This window comes from Vipera ursinii (assembly GCF_947247035.1).
Source record: "Vipera ursinii genome assembly, chromosome: 6".
In the NCBI taxonomy this organism is placed as follows: domain Eukaryota; kingdom Metazoa; phylum Chordata; class Lepidosauria; order Squamata; family Viperidae; genus Vipera; species Vipera ursinii.
The window spans coordinates 87,899,868-87,922,545 of record NC_139515.1 but is presented as its reverse complement, the minus strand read 5'-3'; the positions used below and the strand labels follow the sequence as shown (position 1 = coordinate 87,922,545).

General features: G+C 45.1%; 3 protein-coding genes across 5 annotated transcripts in view; 2 read left to right on the top strand and 1 right to left on the bottom strand.

Annotated features, from left to right (window-relative positions):
• The window catches only part of MEST (mesoderm specific transcript), a 64,701-nt gene extending 58,021 nt beyond the window's left edge, over positions 1-6,680 (top strand). For all 3 annotated transcript variants that reach the window (XM_083366136.1, XM_083366133.1, XM_083366135.1), the window contains exon 13: positions 6,375-6,680. The gene's annotated coding sequence lies outside the window, so the exon portion shown is untranslated. The remainder of the gene's footprint in view (positions 1-6,374) is intronic.
• KLHDC10 (kelch domain containing 10) overlaps positions 1-22,678 on the top strand; it is a 331,421-nt gene that overhangs the window by 229,706 nt on the left and 79,037 nt on the right. The window lies entirely within an intron of this gene.
• Positions 307-20,778, bottom strand: LOC310642419 (tubulin alpha-1 chain-like). The gene is made up of 4 exons (XM_083366125.1): positions 20,732-20,778; positions 8,832-9,069; positions 4,015-4,163; positions 307-1,708 (listed from the first exon to the last, which is right to left on the bottom strand). Exons 1-4 carry the CDS (start codon positions 20,732-20,734, stop codon positions 728-730), a joined length of 1,371 nt encoding a protein of 456 aa, XP_083222251.1. The 5' UTR covers positions 20,735-20,778; the 3' UTR covers positions 307-727.

Below are 22,678 nucleotides of genomic sequence, written 5' to 3'. Positions count from 1 at the left end.
TGCCTTCCTCTGTTTACTCCTGATTGACTGCCTCCTGCGTCAGGCGTCCTTGAACAGGGCCACCTGTGGGTCATCTTCAACCACGCTGTCAGGCTCACACAGCTGGGTCTCCCTCGTGACCAGGTGGGAGGGGCCTGGCTGAGGACTCTCATCAGCAAGATCTTCAACCCCCTCAGCAAGGTCTTCAACACCCCCCTCCTCCTCCTCTGAGTCGTCCGACCCAACTGCCGAACCCACAGGCTGACCCTGAATCACAACACCCATCTACAAGATTTCAACTTTTTAATGAAGTACAAAGAAGCGGATTATTGCGTCTCATAATAATATCGAGGGATTATTTATTTATTTTTGTGGCCTCCCCCTCCCCAACACGATTCAAGAGCCCTACGTAATAATGCCTTTTTGTCAACCCCGGAGATTCCCAAATCCTCACTCAAGCGTTAATTATCTTTTTTTTTTTTGCTTTCGTTCTAACTAGGAAGATTAAAAAAAGGGGGGGCTACAGCGGGAGGGGCGGGGTTTCAAGCAAAGTACAATGTGTTCTAGTCCTTGAAGAAGAGGAGATTGCAATTTTTTAAAAAATAATAATAATAATAATAATAATAACGGCACGGGAATCCCGATGCTAACCAACGGGTGTTTTTCGGCAGGGTGATACGACGTCCTTTTCTCCTTTTTGTTTGACCTCGGCTTGGTTGCGCACACAGCTTTGGGCCGGCGCTTTGTTCTAAAAATCTTCCTCTGCCTCCTCTTCCTCCCCGTCGGCATAATCCCGCCCGACTTCTTCGTAATCCTTCTCCAGAGCCGCCAGGTCTTCCCGAGCTTCGGCAAACTCGCCTTCCTCCATGCCTTCCCCCACGTACCAGTGGACGAAGGCCCGCTTGGCGTACATGAGGTCAAACTTGTGGTCCAGCCGGGCCCAGGCCTCGGCGATGGCCGTGGTGTTGCTGAGCATGCAGACGGCCCGCTGGACCTTGGCCAGGTCCCCTCCGGGCACCACGGTGGGCGGCTGGTAGTTGATGCCCACCTTGAAGCCGGTCGGGCACCAGTCGACAAACTGGATGGACCTCCGGGTCTTGATGGCGGCAATGGCCGCGTTGACGTCCTTCGGCACCACGTCTCCCCGGTACAAGAGGCAGCACGCCATGTATTTGCCCCGGCGGGGGTCGCACTTGACCATCTGGTTGGAAAACTCAAAGCAGGCGTTGGTGATCTCCGGCACCGAGAGCTGCTCGTGGTAGGCCTTCTCGGCCGAGATGATGGGGGCGTAGGTGGTCAAGGGGAAGTGGATGCGGGGGTAGGGCACCAGGTTGGTCTGGAACTCGATCAGGTCGACGTTCAGGGCCCCGTTGAATCTCAGGGAAGCCGTCACCGAGGAGACGATCTGCCCGATCAGCCGGTTGAGGTTGGTGTAGGTGGGGCGTTCGATGTCCAGGTTCCGGTTGCAGATGTCGTAGATGGCTTCGTTGTCCACCATGAAGGAGCAGTCCGAGTGCTCCAGGGTGGTGTGGGTGGTCAGGATGGAGTTGTAGGGTTCCACCACGGCGGTGGAGACCTGGGGGGCGGGGTACACGGAGAACTCCAGCTTGGACTTCTTGCTGTACTCGACGGAGAGCCGCTCCATCAGGAGGGAGGTGAAGCCGGAGCCGGTGCCGCCACCGAAGCTGTGGAAGACCAGGAACCCCTGAAGGCCACTGCACTGGTCAGCCTGGGTGGGTGAGAGAAAGGGGGTTACGGGGGCCCTCCGCTGGCCGCCTCTCAGGTCAAGCCGGCTGGGCCCAGACAAGGAAGCCGGCCCGCCAAAGCTGTGAGCTTGACGGGTGACCGCCGGTCAGCCCCAGGCTTCGTTGCTAAGCGAGGCCTTCATTAAGCCAGCTTTGCCCCCTTTTATGACCTCTCTTGCGGCCGTGGTTAAGGGAATCTGGCTTCCCCCATTGATTTGGCGTGTCAGGAGGTCGCAAAAGGGGGTCACACAACACTGTCTCTCCCTCTCTCAGTGTGTGTGTGTGTGTGTGTGTGTGTGTAAGAGAGAGAGAGAGTGAGAGAGAGAGAGAAACAAAAAGAAAAACAGAGTGAGAAAGAGAAACAGAGAAACAGAGAAAGAGACAGTCAGAAACAGGAACAGAGAGAAAGAGAAACAGAAAGAAAAACAGAGAAAGAGAGAGAGAGACAAAGAGAGAAACAGAGAAACAGAAAGAGAAAGAGAGAGAGAAACAGTGAGAGAAAGAGAAACAAAGAAAGAGAGAGAAACAGGAAAAAAAGAGAAAGAGAAAAAAACACACAGAGAGAAAGCTAAAGAAAGAAAGAGAAACAAAGAGAGAAAGATAGAGAAACAGAAAGAAAGAGAGAGAAACAGTGAGAGAAAGAGAAACAAAGAGAGAGACAGAAACAGAAAAAAGAGACAAAAAACAGAAAGAGAAAGCTAAAGAAACAAAGAGAAACAAAAAGAGAAAGATAAACAGAAAACAGAAAGAGAAAGAGAGAGAAACAGTGAGAGAAAGAGAAACAAAGAGAAAGAGACAGAGAAACAGAAAAAAGAGACAAAAAACAGAAAGAGAAAGCTAAAGAAACAGAAAGAGAAAGAGAGAGAGAAACAGTGAGAGAAAGAGAAACAAAGAGAGACAGAGAAACAGAAAAAAAGAGAAAGAGAAAAAAACACACAGAGAGAAAGCTAAAGAAAGAAAGAGAAAGAGAAACAAAGAGAGAAAGATAGAGAAACAGAAAGAAAGAGAAACAGTGAGAGAAAGAGAAACAAAGAGAAAGAGAGACAGAAACAGAAAAAAGAGAGACAAAAAACAGAAAGAGAAAGCTAAAGAAACAAAGAGAAACAAAAAGAGAAAGATAAACAGAAAACAGAAAGAGAAAGAGAGAGAAACAGTGAGAGAAAAACAAAGAGAAAGAGACAGAGAAACAGAAAGAAAGAGAGACAAAAAACAGAAAGAGAAAGCTAAAGAAACAGAGAAACAAAAAGAGAAAGATAAACAGAAAACAGAAAGAGAAAGAGAGAAAGAAAAACAGAAAGATAGAGAAAGAGAAAGAGAGAAACAAAGAGAGAAAGATAAAGAGAGAAGAAACAGAGAGAGAAAGAGAGAAACAAAGAGAGAGAAAGAGAGAGAGAGGATATACAGGTAGTCTTTGACTTATGACCCCACTTGAGCCCGAAACTTCGGCTGCTGAGACAGTTGTTAAGTGACTTTTGCCCCATTTTACAGCCTTCTTTGCCACAGCTGTTAAGTGAATCACAGCAGCTATTAATTTAGCAACACGGTCGTTAAGTGGATCCAGCTTCCACCATTGACTTTGCTTGTCAGAGGTGCGTGAAAAGGGAGATCACGGGACACTTGCAACGGTCATAAATGTGAACCGGTTGCCGAGCCTCCGAGTTTCCATCACCTGCCCCTGAGGATGCGGCAACGGTCGTAAGTGTGAAAAACCGGCCACAAGGCACCTTTTTTCAGTGCCGTTGCTACTTCGAATGGCCACTAAATGAATTGCTGTAAATAGAGGACTATCTGTCCTAAGGAGCACGTGTCTCAAAGTCACCAAGGATGGGAAACCTTGCTCTTAAGTGGCCGGGGGATTCTGGGAGTTGAAGTCCAGAAGCCTCAAGGTCACCAAGAATGAGAAACCCTGCTCTAAGTGGCCGGGGGATTCTGGGAGTTGAAGTCCAGAAGCCTCAAGGTCACCAAGGATGGGAAACCCTGCTCTTAAGTGGCCAGGGGATTCTGGGAGTTGAAGTCCAGAAGCCTCAAGGTCACCAAGGATGAGAAACCCTGCTCTAAGTGGCCAGGGGATTCTGGGAGTTGAAGTCCAGAAGCCTCAAGGTCACCAAGGATGAGAAACCCTGCTCTTAAGTGGCTGGGGGATTCTGGGAGTTGAAGTCCAGAAGCCTCAAGGTCACCAAGGATGAGAAACCCTGCTCTAAGTGGCCGGGGGATTCTGGGAGGTGAAGTCCAGAAGTCCTAAAGTCGCAGTCATTAAGGGGGGGGGCGGGGAGATGCCCTGGTCACTTGCCATTTTGCGGATCCTGCCCAGCACGGAGTCGATGATCTCTTTGCCAATGGTGTAGTGGCCCCGGGCATAGTTGTTGGCAGCATCTTCTTTGCCGCTGATCAGCTGCTCCGGGTGGAAGAGAGAGTGGTAGGTCCCCGTGCGGATCTCGTCTGCCAAGAGAGGGAAGAATTAGCTGACGGGCCTAACCCCCCCCCTTGCGAAAGGGCCAGTTGAGTTGGAAAGGTCAAAAGAAGGAATACACTGCAGAGGGCCTCTCCTGTGTCCTCGGGGCTCTCTGAGCCGGGTGGTTTCCTTGCAGACGTTTCATGACCCAACTAGGTGACGTCATCAGTGCTGGAAGGGAGGGGGATTTGCAGGGAGGAGGAGGAGGAGGAGGAGGAGGAGGAGGAGGAGGAGGAGGAGGAGGAGGAGAGGAAGACTGTGGGGTCCTTGGTGCTCTCTGAGCTTGGAGCTGGGTGGTTTCCTTGCAGACGTTTCATGACCCAACTAGGTGACATCATCAGTGCTGGAAGGGGAGTGAGGCTTGTGGAGAGGAGGAGGAGGAGGAGAAGGTGGAGGAGGAGGAGGAGGAAGAAGAAACTGAGGCTCAATTGAGGGGTCCTTGGTGCTCTCCGAGCTTGGTGGTTTCCTTGCAGATGTTTCATGACCCAACTAGGGAACATCATCAGTGCTAGGAAGGAAGGGAGGGAGGGAGGGAGGGAGGGAGGGAGGGAGGAAGGAAGGAAGGAAGGAAGGAAGGAAGGAAGGAAGGAAGGAAGGAAGGAAGGAAGGAAGGAAGGGACTGTAGGGTCCCTGGTGCTCTCTGAGCTGGGTGGTTTCCTTGCAGATGTTTCATGACCCAACTAGGGAACATCATCAGTGCTAGGAGAAAGTGGGGTTTGCACAGAAGAGGAGGGGGGAAAGGGGGAGGAAGAGGGGGAGGAGGAGGAGGATTGTGGGGGTCCCTGGTGCTCTCTGAGCTGGGCGGTCTCCTTGCAGACGTTTCATGACCCAACTAGGTAATATCATCAGTCCTGGAAGGGGCTGCAGTTTGTGGAAGGAGGAGGAGGAGGAAGAGGAGGAGGAGGACTGTGAGGTCCTTGGTGTTCTCTGAGCTGGGTGGTTTCCGTGCAAACGTTTCATGAACCGACTACGTAATATCGTCAGTGCTAGAAGCGACTGCAGTTTGTGGAAGGAGGAGGAGGAGGAGGAGGAGGAGGAGGAGGAGGAGGAAGGAGAACAGGAAGAGGAAGAAAAAAGAAGGAATGAAGGAGAGGAAAAAGAAAGGAGGGGGGCAGGAGGAGGAAGAGAAGGAGAAGAACCGTGGGGTCCTTGGTGCTCTCTGAGCTGGGTTGTTTTTTGCAGACGTTTCATGACCCAACTAGGTAACATCATTGGTGCTTGAAGAGAATGGTGGTGGTGGAGGAGGAGGAGGAGGACTGTGGGGTCCCTGGTGCTCTCTGATCTTGGTTAATTCCTAGCAGACATTTCATGACCCATTTAAGTAACATCATTAGTACTAGAAGACGTGTGCTTGACGGCTTCTATTCATTGATGTTACTAGATAGTTCATGAAATATCTGCAAGGAAACAGCCAAGCTCAGAGAGCACCAAGGACCCCACAGTCCTTCCTCCTCCTCCTCCTCCTCCTCTTCCTCCTCCACCTCCTCCTCCTCCTCCTGCTCTCCACAAACTCCACTCCCTTCCAGAACTGATGATGTTCCCTAGCTGGGTCATGAAACGTCTGCAGGAACCAACGAAGCGCAAAGGGCACCGGGGATGCCACAACTCAACCCTAAAACTGCAAACATTCTGTCGGTATTGCAGGCTGGTAATTTTTTTTCTTTTTGTGGTGTTCCCATCAGATTTGTGGCCGTCGTTTCCACGACATGAAATGCCATTTTTCTAACCAGCGGATACAATGAGGGCTCCGACGGTGTCGCGGTTCAGATTTGTTTCGAGAACTTTCAGGAGATTGTGTCATGTTGTGGTACCACAACAGGGGCCTCCTGCAGATCAACCCCGGGGGAGATGGCTTAATTTCCCCCCCCCGCCCAGTGTTTGGGTTACCAATCTCCTCTCCCGTTTTCATTGAGAAGGCATGCTATTTAATAAATAAATAAATAAATAAATAAATAAATAAATAAATAAATAAATAAATAAATAAATAGCATTGAATTTAGAATAGAATAGAGTTGGAAGGGACCTTGGAGGTCATCTAGTCCAGCCCTCAGCTCGAGCAGGAGACCCCATACCATTTCAGACAGGTGATTGTTCAGCCTCTTCTTAAAAAACCCCAGCAATGGAGCGCCCAGGATTTCTGGTGGCAAGCTGTTCCACCGGTTAATTGTCCTCACTGTCAGGAAGTTTCTCCTTACAAGACCCTTGGTGGAGCAGTGGGCTAATGCCTCCTTAAGTAACACCAGCTGCCTGCCATTAGTGCAGGTTCGAGTCCCACCAGGCTCAAGGTTGACTCAGCCTTCCATCCTTCCCAGGTAGGTAAAATGAGGACCCAGATTGTTGGGGGCAATTAAGCTGACTTTGTAATAATGCCGCTTGGGGGGTGTGTGAAAGCCCTAATAAGCAGGCATATACATAGAATGAAGGCTACTGCTAAGCTTGTAAGCCGCCCTGAGTCTTCGGAGAAGGGTGGGATATAAATGGAATTAAAATAAATAAAATAAATAAATAATAAAAATAAATAAAATAGTTCCAGGCTGCTTCTCTCCTTGATGAGTTTCCCTCCGTTGCTTCTTGTCCTGCCTTCGGGCGCTGTTGGAGAATGGCTTGACTCCCTCTTCTTTGGGGCAGCCCCTGAGAGATTGGAAGACTGCTATGACGCCTCCCCCCTTTCTTCTTTTAATAAATTAAGATTAAATTTTATGAAGTTTTCATAGGTACGTTTTATTAAAGAAACATTTCACCCAAAGCAAGGGAGCTCTTCGTGAAAAGCTTCCGAAAGACAGCTGCGGATAAATTGCTTTCAGTAGGAAAAGCTGCATTTGAGGGATACAGCCGCCGTCGTAGTCTATTTATTTATTTATTTATTTATTTATTTATTTATTTATTTATTTATTTATTTATTTATTTATTTATTTAAAAAATCAGCTTGTGGTTTCAAAAAGAGGCTTCAGGCCATGTGCAAGGGCAAACAAAACAGCCCACTGCATTTCCTGCAACGGCGGTGGGCTGGGCTGGCCAACCTTCACTAATCTCTCAAGCTACACAGACCGGACCCTGTTCAGAGCGTGATAGGCACCCACAGGAAACCTCACAATTGTTGCTTTAAGCCAGGAAGAATAAGCAAGAAGGCAGCAAACGGCAAACCACTTCCCTCTTTTGTCGCGGAAAATGCACAATCCTTTTTCCCAGGAGCTGAAAAAAGAGACTTCGTGTTTTGGGGAATGAAGGGTGCAGAAGAAACGGTTGACGGGAGGCAAGCCTGGCTACCTAACATTAGGCTGCACAGAAGGTATCTCTAGCCCAAGGTTAGGCAACCTTGGCTCTTTTATGACCGGTGGACTTCAACTCCCAGAATTCCTGGCTGGCTGGGGCAGGGGTAGGCAACCTTGGCTCTTTTATGACTCGTGGACTTCAACTCCCAGAATTCCTGAGCCAGCCATGCTGAGGGGAAAGGGAGAGGTTTCCAAGCTGAGCCATGCTGGCTGAGGAATTCTGGGAGTTGAAGTCCACGAGTCATGAAGGGGCCATAATTTCCCCATGCTGGCTCAGGAATTCTGGGAGTTGAAGTCCACGAGTCATGAGGGGGCCATAGTTCCCCCATGCTGGCTCAGGAATTCTGGGAGGTGAAGTCCACAAATTATGAGGGGGCCATAGTTCCCCCATGCTGGCTCAGGAATTCTGGGAGTTGAAGTCCACGAGTCATGAGGGGGCCATAGTTTCCCCATGCTGGCTCAGGAATTCTGGGAGTTGAAGTCCACAAATTATGAGGGGGCCATAGTTCCCCCATGCTGGCTCAGGAATTCTGGGAGTTGAAGTCCACAAGTCATGAGGGGGCCATAGTTCCCCCATGCTGGCTCAGGAATTCTGGGAGTTGAAATCCATGAGTCATAAAAGAGCCAAGGTTGCCTACCCCTGGTCTAGCCTGTCGAACAGAAGGACGGGGGGGGGGGTATGGTACTGTCTTCAAGTACTTCAGGGGCGCCTGCAGAGAAAAGGGGGTCCACCTCTTCACCAAAGCCCCTGAAGGCAGGACAAGAAGCAATGGATGGAAACTCATCCAGGAGAGAAGCAACTTGGAATTAAGGAGAAGTTTCCTAACAGTGAGAAGAATTAACCAGTGGAAAGAAGTTGTGGGTGCTCCAACACTGGAGGTTGTTAAGAGACTGGACAACCATTTGTCTGAAATGGTAGACGGCTTCCTGCTCAAGCAGGGGGGTGGACTAGGAAGAAAACAAATGTAGTAAGTATTGGCTACCAGCTAAGGCAGCCTCCCCAAATGACTCCATTTTTTACTCACCTCCAGCACTGACAGCACCACTCATCCGGTCCACTTCTTCTGGGGCCGAAGTTCTGCAGCTGCATTCGGGCCTGCATTTCACAGTCAGGCCTCTCCGGAAGGCCTCCGCAGCCGAGGACCGAGCTGTGGATTCAATCCGTAGCTCGATGCTCAGCTGCAGTGGCCTTTCCAGAAATGCAAGCCTGGCTGCAGAAGATGCCACAGAAGAAGAAATAGGCCGGCGAGGAAAGGCAGGCTGCGGGACGCGTGGGGCAGATCCACACCTCCAGCCTACCTTGATTTTTAGGTTCGCGCCTTGCTCCAAAAGTAGGGCTTATTTTTGGGGTAGGGCTTATTTTGGGGGAAACGGGGACCTTACCGATGACGGTGGGCTCCAGGTCCACGAACACCGCCCGAGGCACGTGCTTCCCGGAGGCCGTCTCACAAAAGAAGGTCTCGAAAGAGGAATCCACTTGCTCGGTCTCGCTCTTCGGTGGGGCCGGGGTGCCCGGGATGGTGCCATCCGCCTGAATCCCGTGTTCCAGGCAGTAAAGTTCCCAGCAGGCGTTCCCCATTTGGACTCCCGCCTGGCCGATGTGGATTGACAGACATTCCCTCTGGGAAAAAGAACAAACCGGGGTTTCTACATGGATTGTCAGCAACATCTGTCCGAATGTCAGAACATCTGCATTTCAATATTTCTGCCTCGTGCAGGCTGGGGAGCCTTTTAAGTTGAGCGTACAGGTAGTCCTCGCCTTAACGACCATAACGGAGTCTGGCATCTCTGTGGCGAGGCGTGGCCGTCGTAAGTCCAAGCAGCCACGTGACCGAGTCGATTTTACGTTTCGGGAGGGGCAGTGGCGAAGCGAGTGGCACAGTGATAAAGCGAACGTGGCGGTCGTTAAACAAAACCGAGGAAGCTGAGTTAATGTAGACGGTCCTCCACTTACGACAGTTCATTTTGTGACCGTTCAAAGTTACGGCCCTGAAAAAAGCAACTCTGGACCGTTTTTCGCACTTTCGACCGTTGCAGCGTCCCCAGGGTCAGGCGATCAAAATCCAGACGCTTGGCAACTGACTCGCATTTATGACGGTTTGCAGTGTCCCAGGGTCACGTGACCCTTTTATGACCTTCTGATGAGTAAAATCAATGGGGGAAGCCAGATTCACTTAACCACCATATGACTAACTTAACAGCTGCAGTGATTCACTTAACAACTTTGGCAAGAAAGGTCGTAAAATGGGGGCAAAACTCATTTAACAATTGTCTTGCTTAGCAACAAATTTGGGGCTCAGTTGTGGCATGTGTGTGTGTGCGTGCGTGCACCACAGCCAGAACTTTGAAACCAAGTCGTAAATACCTTTTGGGCTACATCATAACTTCATACAGTCGCTAAGCAAGGACTAGCGGTGGGGGTAAAGATACTAGACTAGAAATCAAGAGTTCTTAAATTCTAGTCCTCTCCTTAGGCACAAAGCCATAGGTAACTTTGGGCCAGTCGCTTTCTCTCAGCCCCAGGAAGGAGGCAATGGCAAACCCGCCGCTGGAAAACCTTGCCAGGGACTAGTCACCTGGAGACAAAACCCTGTCTGGAAGGCAGTAGGGAAGACAGCCAGACGTGATTTGAAGGAGCATTTCGCAGCTATTGTATCTCCCGCTGACGGAGGCCAAATGTGCTTTTCTTCACTTTTCTTTTTTTAAATTATTATTATTATTATTATTAATTTTATTTATATACCGCCCTTCTCCCAAAGGACTCAGGGCGGTGAACAGGGCAGATGTATAAAATAAACATTTTAGTTGTTTCAAAAGTTAAAACACAAACTCAAAAAAAAAAAAGGCAAAGACAATAAGGAAACCAAGCAAAGAAAAAAATTTTTTTTCCACATTTTAAAAGAGCGTTAGACAAAGGAAAGACCCCCTCCCCTTATTTCCCGGTCTGAGTTTCTTCTGTTAAACTCCACTGGATGTCCTTGGAAAGATGGAAGCTTAAAGCTGTTAGTGAGAAAACCTCTTTCCTGCAAGAGTTTAAAGCAAAACGAGAAGGTAAACCAGCACAGAAAATTCTTTTAAATTTTTTTTCCCTCTAAATACAGGAAATCCTTGGCTTACAAAAGTTCTTTTAGCGACCGTAATTTTAATTTAATTTAATTTTTAAAATACAGGAAATCCTTGGCTTACAAAAGTTTCTTTAGCGACCGTAATTTTAATTTAATTTAATTTTTAAAATACAGGAAATCCTTGGCTTACAAAAGTTCTTTTAGCGACCGTAATTTTAATTTAATTTAATTTTTAAAATACAGGAAATCCTTGGCTTACAAAAGTTTCTTTAGCGACCGTAATTTTAATTTAATTTAATTTTTAAAATACAGGAAATCCTTGGCTTACAAAAGTTCCTTTAGCGACCGTAATTTTAATTTAATTTAATTTTTAAAATACAGGAAATCCTTGGCTTACAAAAGTTTCTTTAGCGACCGTAATTTTAATTTAATTTAATTTTTAAAATACAGGAAATCCTTGGCTTACAAAAGTTCTTTTAGCGACCGTAATTTTAATTTAATTTAATTTTTAAAATACAGGAAATCCTTGGCTTACAAAAGTTCTTTTAGCGACCGTAATTTTAATTTAATTTAATTTTTAAAATACAGGAAATCCTTGGCTTACAAAAGTTCTTTTAGCGACCGTAATTTTAATTTAATTTAATTTTTAAAATACAGGAAATCCTTGGCTTACAAAAGTTCTTTTAGCGACCATAATTTTAATTTAATTTAATTTTTAAAATACAGGAAATCCTTGGCTTACAAAAGTTCTTTTAGCGACCGTAATTTTAATTTAATTTAATTTTTAAAATACAGGAAATCCTTGGCTTACAAAAGTTCTTTTAGCGACCGTAATTTTAATTTAATTTAATTTTTAAAATACAGGAAATCCTTGGCTTACAAAAGTTCTTTTAGCGACCGTAATTTTAATTTAATTTAATTTTTAAAATACAGGAAATCCTTGGCTTACAAAAGTTTCTTTAGCGACCGTAATTTTAATTTAATTTAATTTTTAAAATACAGGAAATCCTTGGCTTACAAAAGTTCTTTTAGCGACCGTAATTTTAATTTAACTTAATTTTTAAAATACAGGTAATCCTTGACTTACAAAAGTTCTTTTAGCGACCGTAATTTTATTTTTTTTTAATACAGGTAATCAATCCTTGACTTACAAAAGTTCATTCAGTGACCGTTCAAAGTTACAACAGCGCAAAAAAAAAAAAGTAACTTATGACCATTTTTCCCACGCGTGACCGTTGCAGCACCCCTGTGGTCACATGATCAAAATCCATACACCGGGCAACTGACTCCTATTTATGACCATCGCAGAGCTCCAGAGTCACGTGATCCCCTTTGGCGAACTTCCGACAGGCAAAGTCAATGGGGGAAAGCCAGATTCACTTAACGACCGTGTGACTCGCTTAACAACTGCAGGGGCTCACTTAACGATGGCGGCAAGAAAGGTCGTAAAATGGGGCGTAACTGATTTAACAACCGTTCGGTTTAGCCACAGAAATGTTGGGATCAACTGACAACGGGCAACAGTTTGTTTAGGGACCGTTCAAAGTTACAACGGCGCCGGAAAAAAGCCGGGACTTAGGACCGTTTCTCACGCTACCCGTTGCAAAATCCCCACGGTCACGAGATCGAAATTCAGACACTTGGCCACCAACTCCTATTTGTGACGGGTTAAAGTGTCCCGTGGGGTCACATCATCCCCGCTTGCGACCTCCCGACAAGCAAAATCAATGGGGAAGCCAGATTCACATAACAGCCATGGGACTAACTTAATAATTGCAGTGATTCACTTAACAAGCGTGGCCAAAAAGGTCGTAAAATGGGGCAAAACTCACTTAAGGACTGCCTTGGTTAGCAACAGAAATTTTGGGATCAATCGAGGCCGTAAGTCAAGGACAATTGGTATCCAATGTAAGAAAACTTATCTCGTGGTTTGTTGTTGTTATTATTATTATTATTAACAACAACAATATAAAAAAGTTGGAAGGGACCTTGGAGGTCATCTAGTCCAACCCCCTTCTCAGGCAGGAAATCATTCTCTCCGATCAAAACGATGCCCAAATCCCTTTTTATTTATGATTTCTTTTAACCCAAGCAGTGTGACATCTTTTTTTTCCCCCAAGTCATTCTTGTAAGACTGTCATTATTATTTTTTTTAAAAAAAATCCACTTTCAAATCAGTCCGAATCTTAAAACCAAATAGTTCAATGAGCAACAAGCCGCCTGTAAACATGATCAGATACGAAAGACGGTTTGGCAAACCCATAGGAAAAAAAATAAATCTGCAGAGAATAGCCTGGAGATAAACTACATTTGGCTACAGTTCCTTTTTCTTTTAGTTTGTACCTGAACCAAAAAATTTTTTTAAAAAAAAATGCACACTATTTTTGTGTGTGTGTGCAATTTGCATAATACTGCTCGGCTCCGAAAAGGGGGAAAAAAACAGGGGTGTGTTTGCACAGAGAACATCTGTGAATTATTTAGCCGACTTGAGAGTTCGCCAGAATAGATTTTTTCAAAGAATTGTTTTTATCGTGCGGCGTTCCAAGCCGACTCCTCAACTCTTAAAACCCGGGTTTTCTAGCAATTGTTACTACTTTCAGGCGAGCTTGTTGTACCTAAGCTCTTTCTCTGAGATGTTTGAAGATGTTCTTTGCATTTCAAAGAACGCCTCTCAACAAGATAGTCCTTCCAGTGGACGAAGAAATTCAGAACTTCTGCCGCTAAAGAAAAACCGGAGGTTGCTAACTGGGTCGCAGCTGACCTCACAAGCTCTTGCGGCAATCCGTGAGCCAGTCCAGAGAGTCCTCAACTTACGACCACAAGGGAGCCCGACATTTCTGCTGCTAAACGAGACGCTTAAGTAAGCTTTCCTCCATTTCACGACCTTGTCGTTATAACGGGTGTGTGTGTGTGTGTGTGTGTCTTCAAACTCGGCAACTTTTTAAGACTTGTGGACTTCATCTCCCAGCATCCCTCAGCCAGCCCTTATGTTTCACTCGGGATAAAACTACCCAGAAATTTGTCCCATTGAATTCAATGGCAGAGAGAGAAGGGGGTGCATAGAGCTGAACCATCCATGGATTAGCATTGAATTCGTCAGGTTAATACTGTATATATATCAGTGGTCTTCAAACCTGGCAACTTTAAGACTTGTGGACTTCAACTCCCAGAATTCCTCAGCCTTCTGGGAGTTGAGGTCCACAAATCTTAAAAGTTGCCAAGTTTGAAGAGCCCTGCATTATAACTACAAACGCTCATACCTAGGCAGGAAAAAAACCAAAGGGACAATTAGAGATTAGGCGAAACCTGGCTCAAAATCTCCAACTGTGAGATGGGCCTTGGAGTCCTTGTGGACGATCACTTTTAAACAGGAGCCAGCCCTGTGCGGCAACAGCCCAAAATGGCCAATAAAATCCTGGGCTGCATAAACAGAGGCGTAGAATCAAGATCACGTTTTTTTTTTAAAGCCTTAGTAAGCCTCCCACCCCTGGAATGCTGCAGCCAGTTTTGGTCCCCACACGACGAAAAAGAGATTGAGATTTGGGGGGAAAAGCGCAGAGAAGAGCAACTCGGAAGAGGATTAGGGGCCTGGAGACTAAAACACACGAAGAATGGTGGCAGGAATTGGATATGGCCAGGCTAGAGAAAAGAAGGACTTGGGGTGGGGGGGACATGATAGCAGCGTTCCAGTATTTAAGGGGCTGCCACAAAAAGGAGGAGGGGGCCAACTTGTTCTCCAAAGTACCTGAAGGCAGGAGAAGAAGCAACGGATCTCGTCAAGGAGAGAAGCAACCTAGAACTAAGGAGAAGTTTCCTAACAGTGAGAATTAACCAGTGGAACAACCTGCCTCCAGAAGTGGTGAATGCTCCAACACTGGAGGTTGTTAAGAGGCTGGGCAACCATTGGTCTGAAATTCTATAGGGTCTCCTGCTTGAGCAGGGGGCTGGACTAGTAGACCTCCAAAGTCCCTTCCAACTCTATCCTGTTCTGTTCTATTCTATTCTCAATAAAGATTCTATTCTATTCTATTCTATTCTATTCTATTCTATTCTATTCTATTCTATTCTATTCTATTCTATTCTATTCTATTCTATTCTATTATTTTCTATTCTATTCTATTCTATTCTATTCTATTCTATTCTATTCTATTCTATTCTATCCCATATTTTCTATTCTATTCTATTCTATTCTATTCTATTCTATTCTATTCTATTCCTTATTCTATTCTATTCCTTATTCTATTCTATTCTATTCTATTCTATTCAATTCTATTCTATTCAATTCAATTCCATTCCATATTTTCTATTCTATTCCATTTCATATTTTCTATTCTATTCTATTCTATTCTATTCTATTCTATTCTATTCTATTCTATTCTATTCTATTCTATTCTATTCCTTATTCTATTCTATTCTATTCCTTATTCTATTCTATTCTATTCCATATTTTCTTTTCTATTCTATTCCATTCCATTCCATATTTTCTATTCTATTCTATTCTATTCTATTCTATTCTATTCTATTCTATTCTATTCTATTCTATTCTATTCTATTCTATTCTATTCTATTCTATTCTATTCTATTCTATTCTATTCTATTCTTTTCTATTCTATTCTATTCTATTCCTTATTCTATTCTACTCTACTCTATTCTATTCTATTCTATTCTATTCTATTCTATTCTATTTTATTCCTTATTCTATTCTATTCCATTCTATTCTATTCCTTATTCTATTCTATTCTATTCTATTCTATTCTATTCTATTCTATTCTATTCTATTCTATTCTATTCTATTCTATTCTATTCTATTCTATTCTATTCTATTCCATTCTATTCTATTCCTTATTCTATTCTATTCTATTCTATTCTATTCTATTCTATTCTATTCTATTCCATATTTTCTATTCTATTCCATTTCATATTTTCTCTTCTCTTCTCTTCTCTTCTCTTCTCTTCTCTTCTCTTCTCTTCTCTTCTCTTCTCTTCTCTTCTCTTCTCTTTCATTCTCTTCTATTCCATTCCATTCCATATTTTCTATTCTATTCCCTATTCCATATGTTGTGCAACGTATTGGGACTGTTTTTCCATTGCTGGCAATGGGGTGGGCGTGGCTTCCGCATGACGCGTCCAGCCCGTGGGCAGGCAGTTTGACACGTCTGCTATAGGGTCTCCTGCCTGAGCAGGGGGCTGGACTAGAAGACCTCCTCCAAAGTCCCTTCCAGCTCTATTCTGATTGAAGAATAACAACGTTGGAAGGGACCTTGGAGGTCATCTAGTCCTACCTCTACCTCCACATGCAAATGGTCCTCCACTTACAATCATGCATTCAACGACCATTATAACGGCCATCAAAAAGTGACTTATGACCGTTATTCGCACGACCGTTGCAGCATCCTCGTAAGTCACAGGATCAAAATTCAGGCCTATGTCTTTATAGCCGTTGCAGCATCCCAGAGTCACTTGATTGCCCTTTGCAAACTTCCCAGCTGGCTTCCGACGAGCCGAGTCAGAGTAGGGAAAGCTGGTTTCACTTAATGACCAAGTGATTCGTTTAAGGACCAGAGCGATTCCCTTCACTGCAGCGATTGGCTTAACCATTGTGGCAAAAGGGGTCAGAACATCAGATGGGACTGGCATTAACAAGCACCTGGCTCATCAAGGGAAACTCCTGCTCCTGGTCAGACTTGTAAATTGAAAGACTACAGGTAATCCTCAACTTACGACAGTTCACTGAGCGACTGTCCAAAGTTATAATGTCCTGGAAAAAAGTGACTTTATGGGCATTTTTCAGAGTTACGGCCATTGCAGCGTCCTCATGGCGACGCGATCCAAAGTCGAGACGACTGGCAACCGACTCATATTTATGACAGTCCCCCCCCCCCCGTCCCGGGATCACGCGATCCACTTTTGCCACCTTCGGCAAACCAGTAAAGTCAACGGAGAAGGTCAGAGAACAACCGTGTTACTAACTGAACAACTGCACGGATTCACTTAATAACCGTTGCCAGAAAGCTGGTAAAATGGGGCAAAACTCACTTGACTGAGGTCTGGCTTCCCGACAGAAATTTTGGGCTCAGTTGTGGTCGTAAAGCGAGGACTTCCTGTACACTGAGCCACACGAAAAAAACCCCACTTCCATAGATAATAATAATAAAGTCGGAGGACATCTAGTCCATGGGTGTCCAACTGCCGGCTCGCGGGCCGGATACGTCATGCCAAAACCGCGCCCTCATTGTTGGCAATGGAAAAAAAGTCATGATACGTCGTGACACATCACGTGACGTCGCGAGTTTGACAGCTGTGCTTCTTGTCCGGCCTTCAGGCGCTTTGGAGAACAGCTTGACTGCCTCTTCTTTGGGGCAGCCCTTGAGATATTGGAAGACTGCTATCATGTCCCCCCTCACTCTTCTCTTTATTAAAGTAGCCATACAGAGTTGATTAGATGACCGCTAGTGGCTGAAAACGACCATTTCCAAGGAGGTATCTGTCTGTCTGTCTGTCTGTCTGTCTATCCATCTATCTGTCTATCATCTATCTATCTATCTATCTATCTATCTATCTATCTATCTATCTATCTATCTATCTTCTCTATGTACCCCCTCTATTATCTCTATCTACTCCCTATCATCTATCATTATCTATGTATCTATCATTATCTATTCCATCTCTATCTATCTATCTATCTATCTATCTATCTATCTATCTATCTATCTATCTATCTATCTTCTCTATGTACCCCCTCTATTATCTCTATCTACTCCCTATCATCTATCATTATCTATGTATCTATCATTATCTATTCCATCTCTATCTATCTATCTATCTATCTATCTATCTATCTATCTATCTATCTATCATTATCTATCATTATCTATCATCTATATCACTATCTATTTATCTATCACTATCTATCTATGTATCTATCATAATCTATCTATTCCATCCATATCTATCTATCTATCTATCTATCTATCTATCTATCTATCTATCTATCTATCTATCTATCTATCTATCCATCCCCTCTCTCTATTATCTCTATCTACTCCCTATCATCTATTATTATCTATCTATCATTATCTATGTATCTATCATTATCTATCTATTCCATCCATATCTATTGTCTGTCTATCATCTATCTATCTATCTATCTATCTATCTATCTATCTATCTATCTATCTATCTATCTATCTATCTATCTATCTCTTTCTATATATCTATCATTATCTATCATTCTATCTATCTATCTATCTATCTATCTATCTATCTATCTATCTATCTATCTATCTATCTATCTCTTTCTATATATCATTATCTATCATTCTATCTATCTGTCTGTCTGTCTGTCTGTCTGTCTGTCTGTCTGTCTGTCTGTCTATCTATCTATCTATCTATCTATCTATCTATCTATCTATCTATCTATCTATCTCTTTCTATATATCTATCATTCTCTATCATTCTCTATCATTCTCTCTCTCTCTCTCTCTCTCTTATCTATCTATTTTTGCTGGTCTCCTGGCTCACCATCTACGGTGGACCCTCTGGCCCAAATTTGCCGAGTCCCCCGGGGACCATGTGTCGCTCCGGAGTCAAAGCGAGCTGCCTCTTCGCATGCTTTCTCAACAAGTGTGCCAGGAGACACACCACCACCTGCTCCGCGCAAAAAACAACTGCTGGCATATTTGTATTATTTCTTCAACTGGCAAAGCTGGACGCGCGCCACCCCCCCTACCCCGCACCCACCTTTCTGGAGGGGGCAGCTCCCAGCACCAGGCAGCTGCCTTCTTCGCAACATGCCTTCCCAAACTGCAAAAACTGCAAAGTAGCTTTTGAGCTTGTAGGACAAATATTTTAATTTGCTAAAACAGGACTGGGCTCCTTCCTCCGTTTAAATGTCTGTCACCCCCCCCCCATGAAACAAAACATCCCGGGGAACAGAATTAACAGAGCTGGAAGGGATCTTGGGGGGGGTCTTCTAGGCTAAACCCACCCCCAATTCCCCAAGCAGGAGACCCTCTCCCATTTCAGACAAATGGCTGTCCAGCCTCTTCTTGAAAACCTCCAGTGTTGGAGCACCCACGACTTCTGAAGGCAAGCCATTCCACCGAGTACAGAATAACAGAGTTGAAAGGGATCTTGGAGGTCTTCTAGTCCAACCCCTTGCTCAGGCAGGAAACCCTATACCATTTCAGACAAATGGCTGTCCAGTCTCTTCTTGAAAACCTCCAGTGATGGAGCACCCACAATTTCTGGAGGCAAGCAGTTCCACTGGTTAATTGATCTGGGAGTATAGAATAGCAGAATCACCAAGTCGGTAGGGACCTTAGAGGTCTTCTAGTCCAACCCCCCCGCTCAAGCAGGAGACCCTATAGCAGGGGTGTCAAACTCAATTTCATTGAGGGCCGCATCAGCATTGCGGTTGCCCTCAGGGGGCCGGGTGGGTGTGGCCTGGGTGGGCGTGGCCTACTGGGTGGGCGTGGCTAGAGTGCGTATGGCCTGCTGGGTGGGCGTGGCCAGCTCTACATCGTTGGCATCAAGGGTGCCTATGGGGGCCTGGGCAGGAGTGGGACAGATCTGGGGGTCTCTGGCAGAAGGAGGGTCTCTGGGCCAGGGCCAGGGCCAAGGCAGTGGGGGCCGTTCCTTCACTGTTTCCAGGATGGCTTTGCGGGCCGCATGAAACCACTTCGCGGGCCGGATCTGGCCCCCGGGCCTTGTGTTTGACATGTCTGCCCTATAGGATTTCAGACCAATGGCTGTTCAGTCTCCTTGAAAGCCTCCAGTGGTGGAGCACCCACAACTTCTGGAGGCAGGTGGTTCCACTGGTTAGTTCTTCTCACTGTTAGGAAACTTCTCCTTAATTCCGGGTTGCTTCTCTCCTTGATGAGTTTCCATCCGTTGCTTCTTGTCCTGCCCTTCGGGTGCTTTGGAGAAGAGGTTGGAAACCACCACCCACCCACCCCGCTCTTCTCTGGAGCAGCCTCTCAAATATTGGAAGACTGCTGTCATGTCACCCCGTGGTCCTCCTCTTCATTAAACCAGACATACCCAAGTTAACCCAGTTTGGCTTGGGAAGCTAGGAAGAGACCACACTCCAATCTGTCTTAAACTACACCAACTTTCTTGGACCAGCTTTTATATATATGTTTTCTGAGGTTTTTGCGGGTGTTTGTATGTAGATCTTTGGTCATTCGGGTTTTTTCCCCCACGTAGAATTGAAGGTGTAAGAGCAACGTTTCGACGAAATCTCATCCATCATCCTCAGGCTGCTGTGGCTTCATATATATATATGTAGATCTTTGGTCAACCTCAGAAAACAAATATATATATATATATATATATATATATATATATATATATATATATATATATATATATATATATATATATATATATATACACATATACATATATATATATCTTGCAGTTCCACCCACCTCCCTAAAAGTTGATGAATACGCAAAGGAATTGTTACACTCTCTCAACAGTTTCCGCCTAGCGCTTTCTAATTTAACGTGAAAAGTTTCCTGGCTTGGGAACTTTTCTCCGATAAAGATGTTTGGGGGAAAAAAAAAGAAAGAAAGAGAGTTTGTGCTGGTCTTCAGCCTATCAACTCTGGGGATTACAGCAAACAAAGGCAATATGGCAGTTTCCTCTTATCCAGAGAGGAGAGAAGCTGAAAATATATATCTGTATATATATATATATATAATTTTCTAAAGTTACAGTAATCTGTCAGCTCGCCGCGTTCGTAACTACAGAATGAAATAATCCAGAGAAAGAGGCAAAGAAAATGAAATTGACTCCAGATTTTTTTTTTAAAAAAACAAAACTTCCAAAGATACCAACAGAATAGAGGGGGTGGGGGGGGGGGAAAGGGTCCCGCACCAGATCCATAACTTTGCAAGAAATCGAGCCACACCTCTGCACTGAAAAATGACAGGGGGAGGGGAAGCCCAGAGGGAGGGATCCCCCTCCTCAAGTAGAGATACCCTTTCCAGGAGATCTACTTTTCGCCTTATAAGGAGCAAAATCAGCCAAATGAAATCTTCGGCCCTACGGGCTTCAGAAACAAACCCCCCAAACTTTGAAAAAGTTTGCAAAGAGATGCGTCTCTTCCCTTTTGGGGACAGCCCCTTACCCTTTACTTTAGCCCGGGGGTGGGGGGGGGAGAGAGAGACCCAAAGACCACCACCCCCACCGCCCCAGACGTGGTGGGCTTACCATGATGCCTGCTCGGATTCCAGCAAAGCAGCTGCTGGCCCTGCTCCCTGCAAATTTATAATCGGGCAAGAAGAGAGACTCCACCTGAAAAATGAAGTCTTCTGCTGGCTTAAAGCAACAGAGGCGCTTTCAGGGAAGTGCGGAGTGGAGGGGCGGGCGGGCGGAGAAAGTGGGTTAGGGCTGTGGTCAGATTTCATGCTCCTGGTTTAGCCCACTGCCCGGGTGCTTGGAAGGGTCTCCAGGCGTGCTGGATCGGGTGTGAAGTCACACACACACACACACACACACACACACACCACTCCGGGAATTCCTCCCAGCGAGCATCCTTAGGATGGGAGAGCGGATGGGTTTGCACAAAGTTGAGCTGAGCAGAAATTCAACAAAGGGAGATCTAGTTTGGGAGCGTCCAACCTTGACAACTTGAAAACCTGTGGATTTCAATTCCCAGAATTCCCTAGCATTCTATTCTATTCTATTCTATTCTATTCTATTCTATTCTATTCTATTCTATTCTATTCTATTCTATTCTATTCTATTCTATTCTATTCCTATTCCATATTTTCTATTCTATTCTATTCTATTCTATTCTATTCTATTCTATTCTATTCTATTCTATTCTATTCTATTCTATTCTATTCTATTCTATTCTATTCCATATTTTCTATTCTATTCTATTCTATTCTATTCTATTCTATTCTATTCTATTCTATTCTATTCCATATTTTCTATTTTATTATACTCTACTCTACTCCACTCCGTTCCCTATTTTCTATTCCTCTACTCTACTCTACTGTACTCTACTGTACTCTACTCTACTCTGTTCCACTCCACTCCACTCCACTCTAATGTACTCTATTAAGCCCTAGTAAGACCACACCTGGAATACTGCAGCCAATTTTGGTCACCATATCGGGAAAAAAGATGTTGAGAGTTTTGCAAAAATTCAGAGAAGAGCAACTAAGATGATCCAAGGCCTGGAGACTAAAACATACGAAGAACGGCTGCGGGACTTGGATTTGGCTAGTCTAAAGAAAAGAAGGAACAGGGGAGACGTGATAGCAGCGTTCTGGTATTTGAGGGGCTGCCACAAAGAAGAAGGGGTCAACTTATTTTCCAAAGCACCAGAGGGCAGGACGAGAAACAATGGTTGGAAACTGACCAAGGAGAGAAGCGACCTGGAGTTAAGGAGAAACTTCTTAACAGTGAGGACAATTAACCAGTGGAACAGCTTGCCTCCAGAAGTTCTGGGTGCCTCATCCTGGAGGTTTTTAAGAAGAGACTGGACAGCCGCTAGCCTGAAATGGTATAGTGTCTCTTACTTGAGCAGCGGGCTGGGCTAGAAGACCTCCAAGGCCCCTTCCAACTCTGTTATTCTGTATTCAGTGGAATGGCATGTCTCCAGAAGTTGTGGGTGCTCCAACACTGGAGGCTTTCAAGAAGAATCTGGACAGCCACTTGTCTAGAATGAGAGAGGGTCTCCTGCTTGGGCTGTTATGTATCCAGTGCAGGTACCTGCATGGCAACAGCCCAGCAGAACTACGATGGGGACGGCGCCTCATCACCAAGCTTGACCGTTTGCACCCCGACCGAGTGGCAGCGGAAACGGATAGGCCCTCATCAGCAGCACACAGGGTTCTCAACGTGGGGGACCTGGTTTGGGAAAGGAACTACGGGGCAGGGCATCCATGGATTCCGGGGACCGTGCTTGAAAAAACTGGGCCTCTCTGTCAGAATCCATTTATATCACATTTCATAAATGTATTCTGCCATCTCTCCGAAGGAGGGGGGAGAGGATAGACTTTAGGCATCTTCAAACAACAGGGAACATTTGAACACAAAAGGAAGCAATAACCATAAAACCAAGGAGAGTTCCCTTTCCCATGGAAGGGCCTGACATCTGACCAAATGGATGAGGGGAGGGGCTGAAATGGGAATGCTTTATATAGG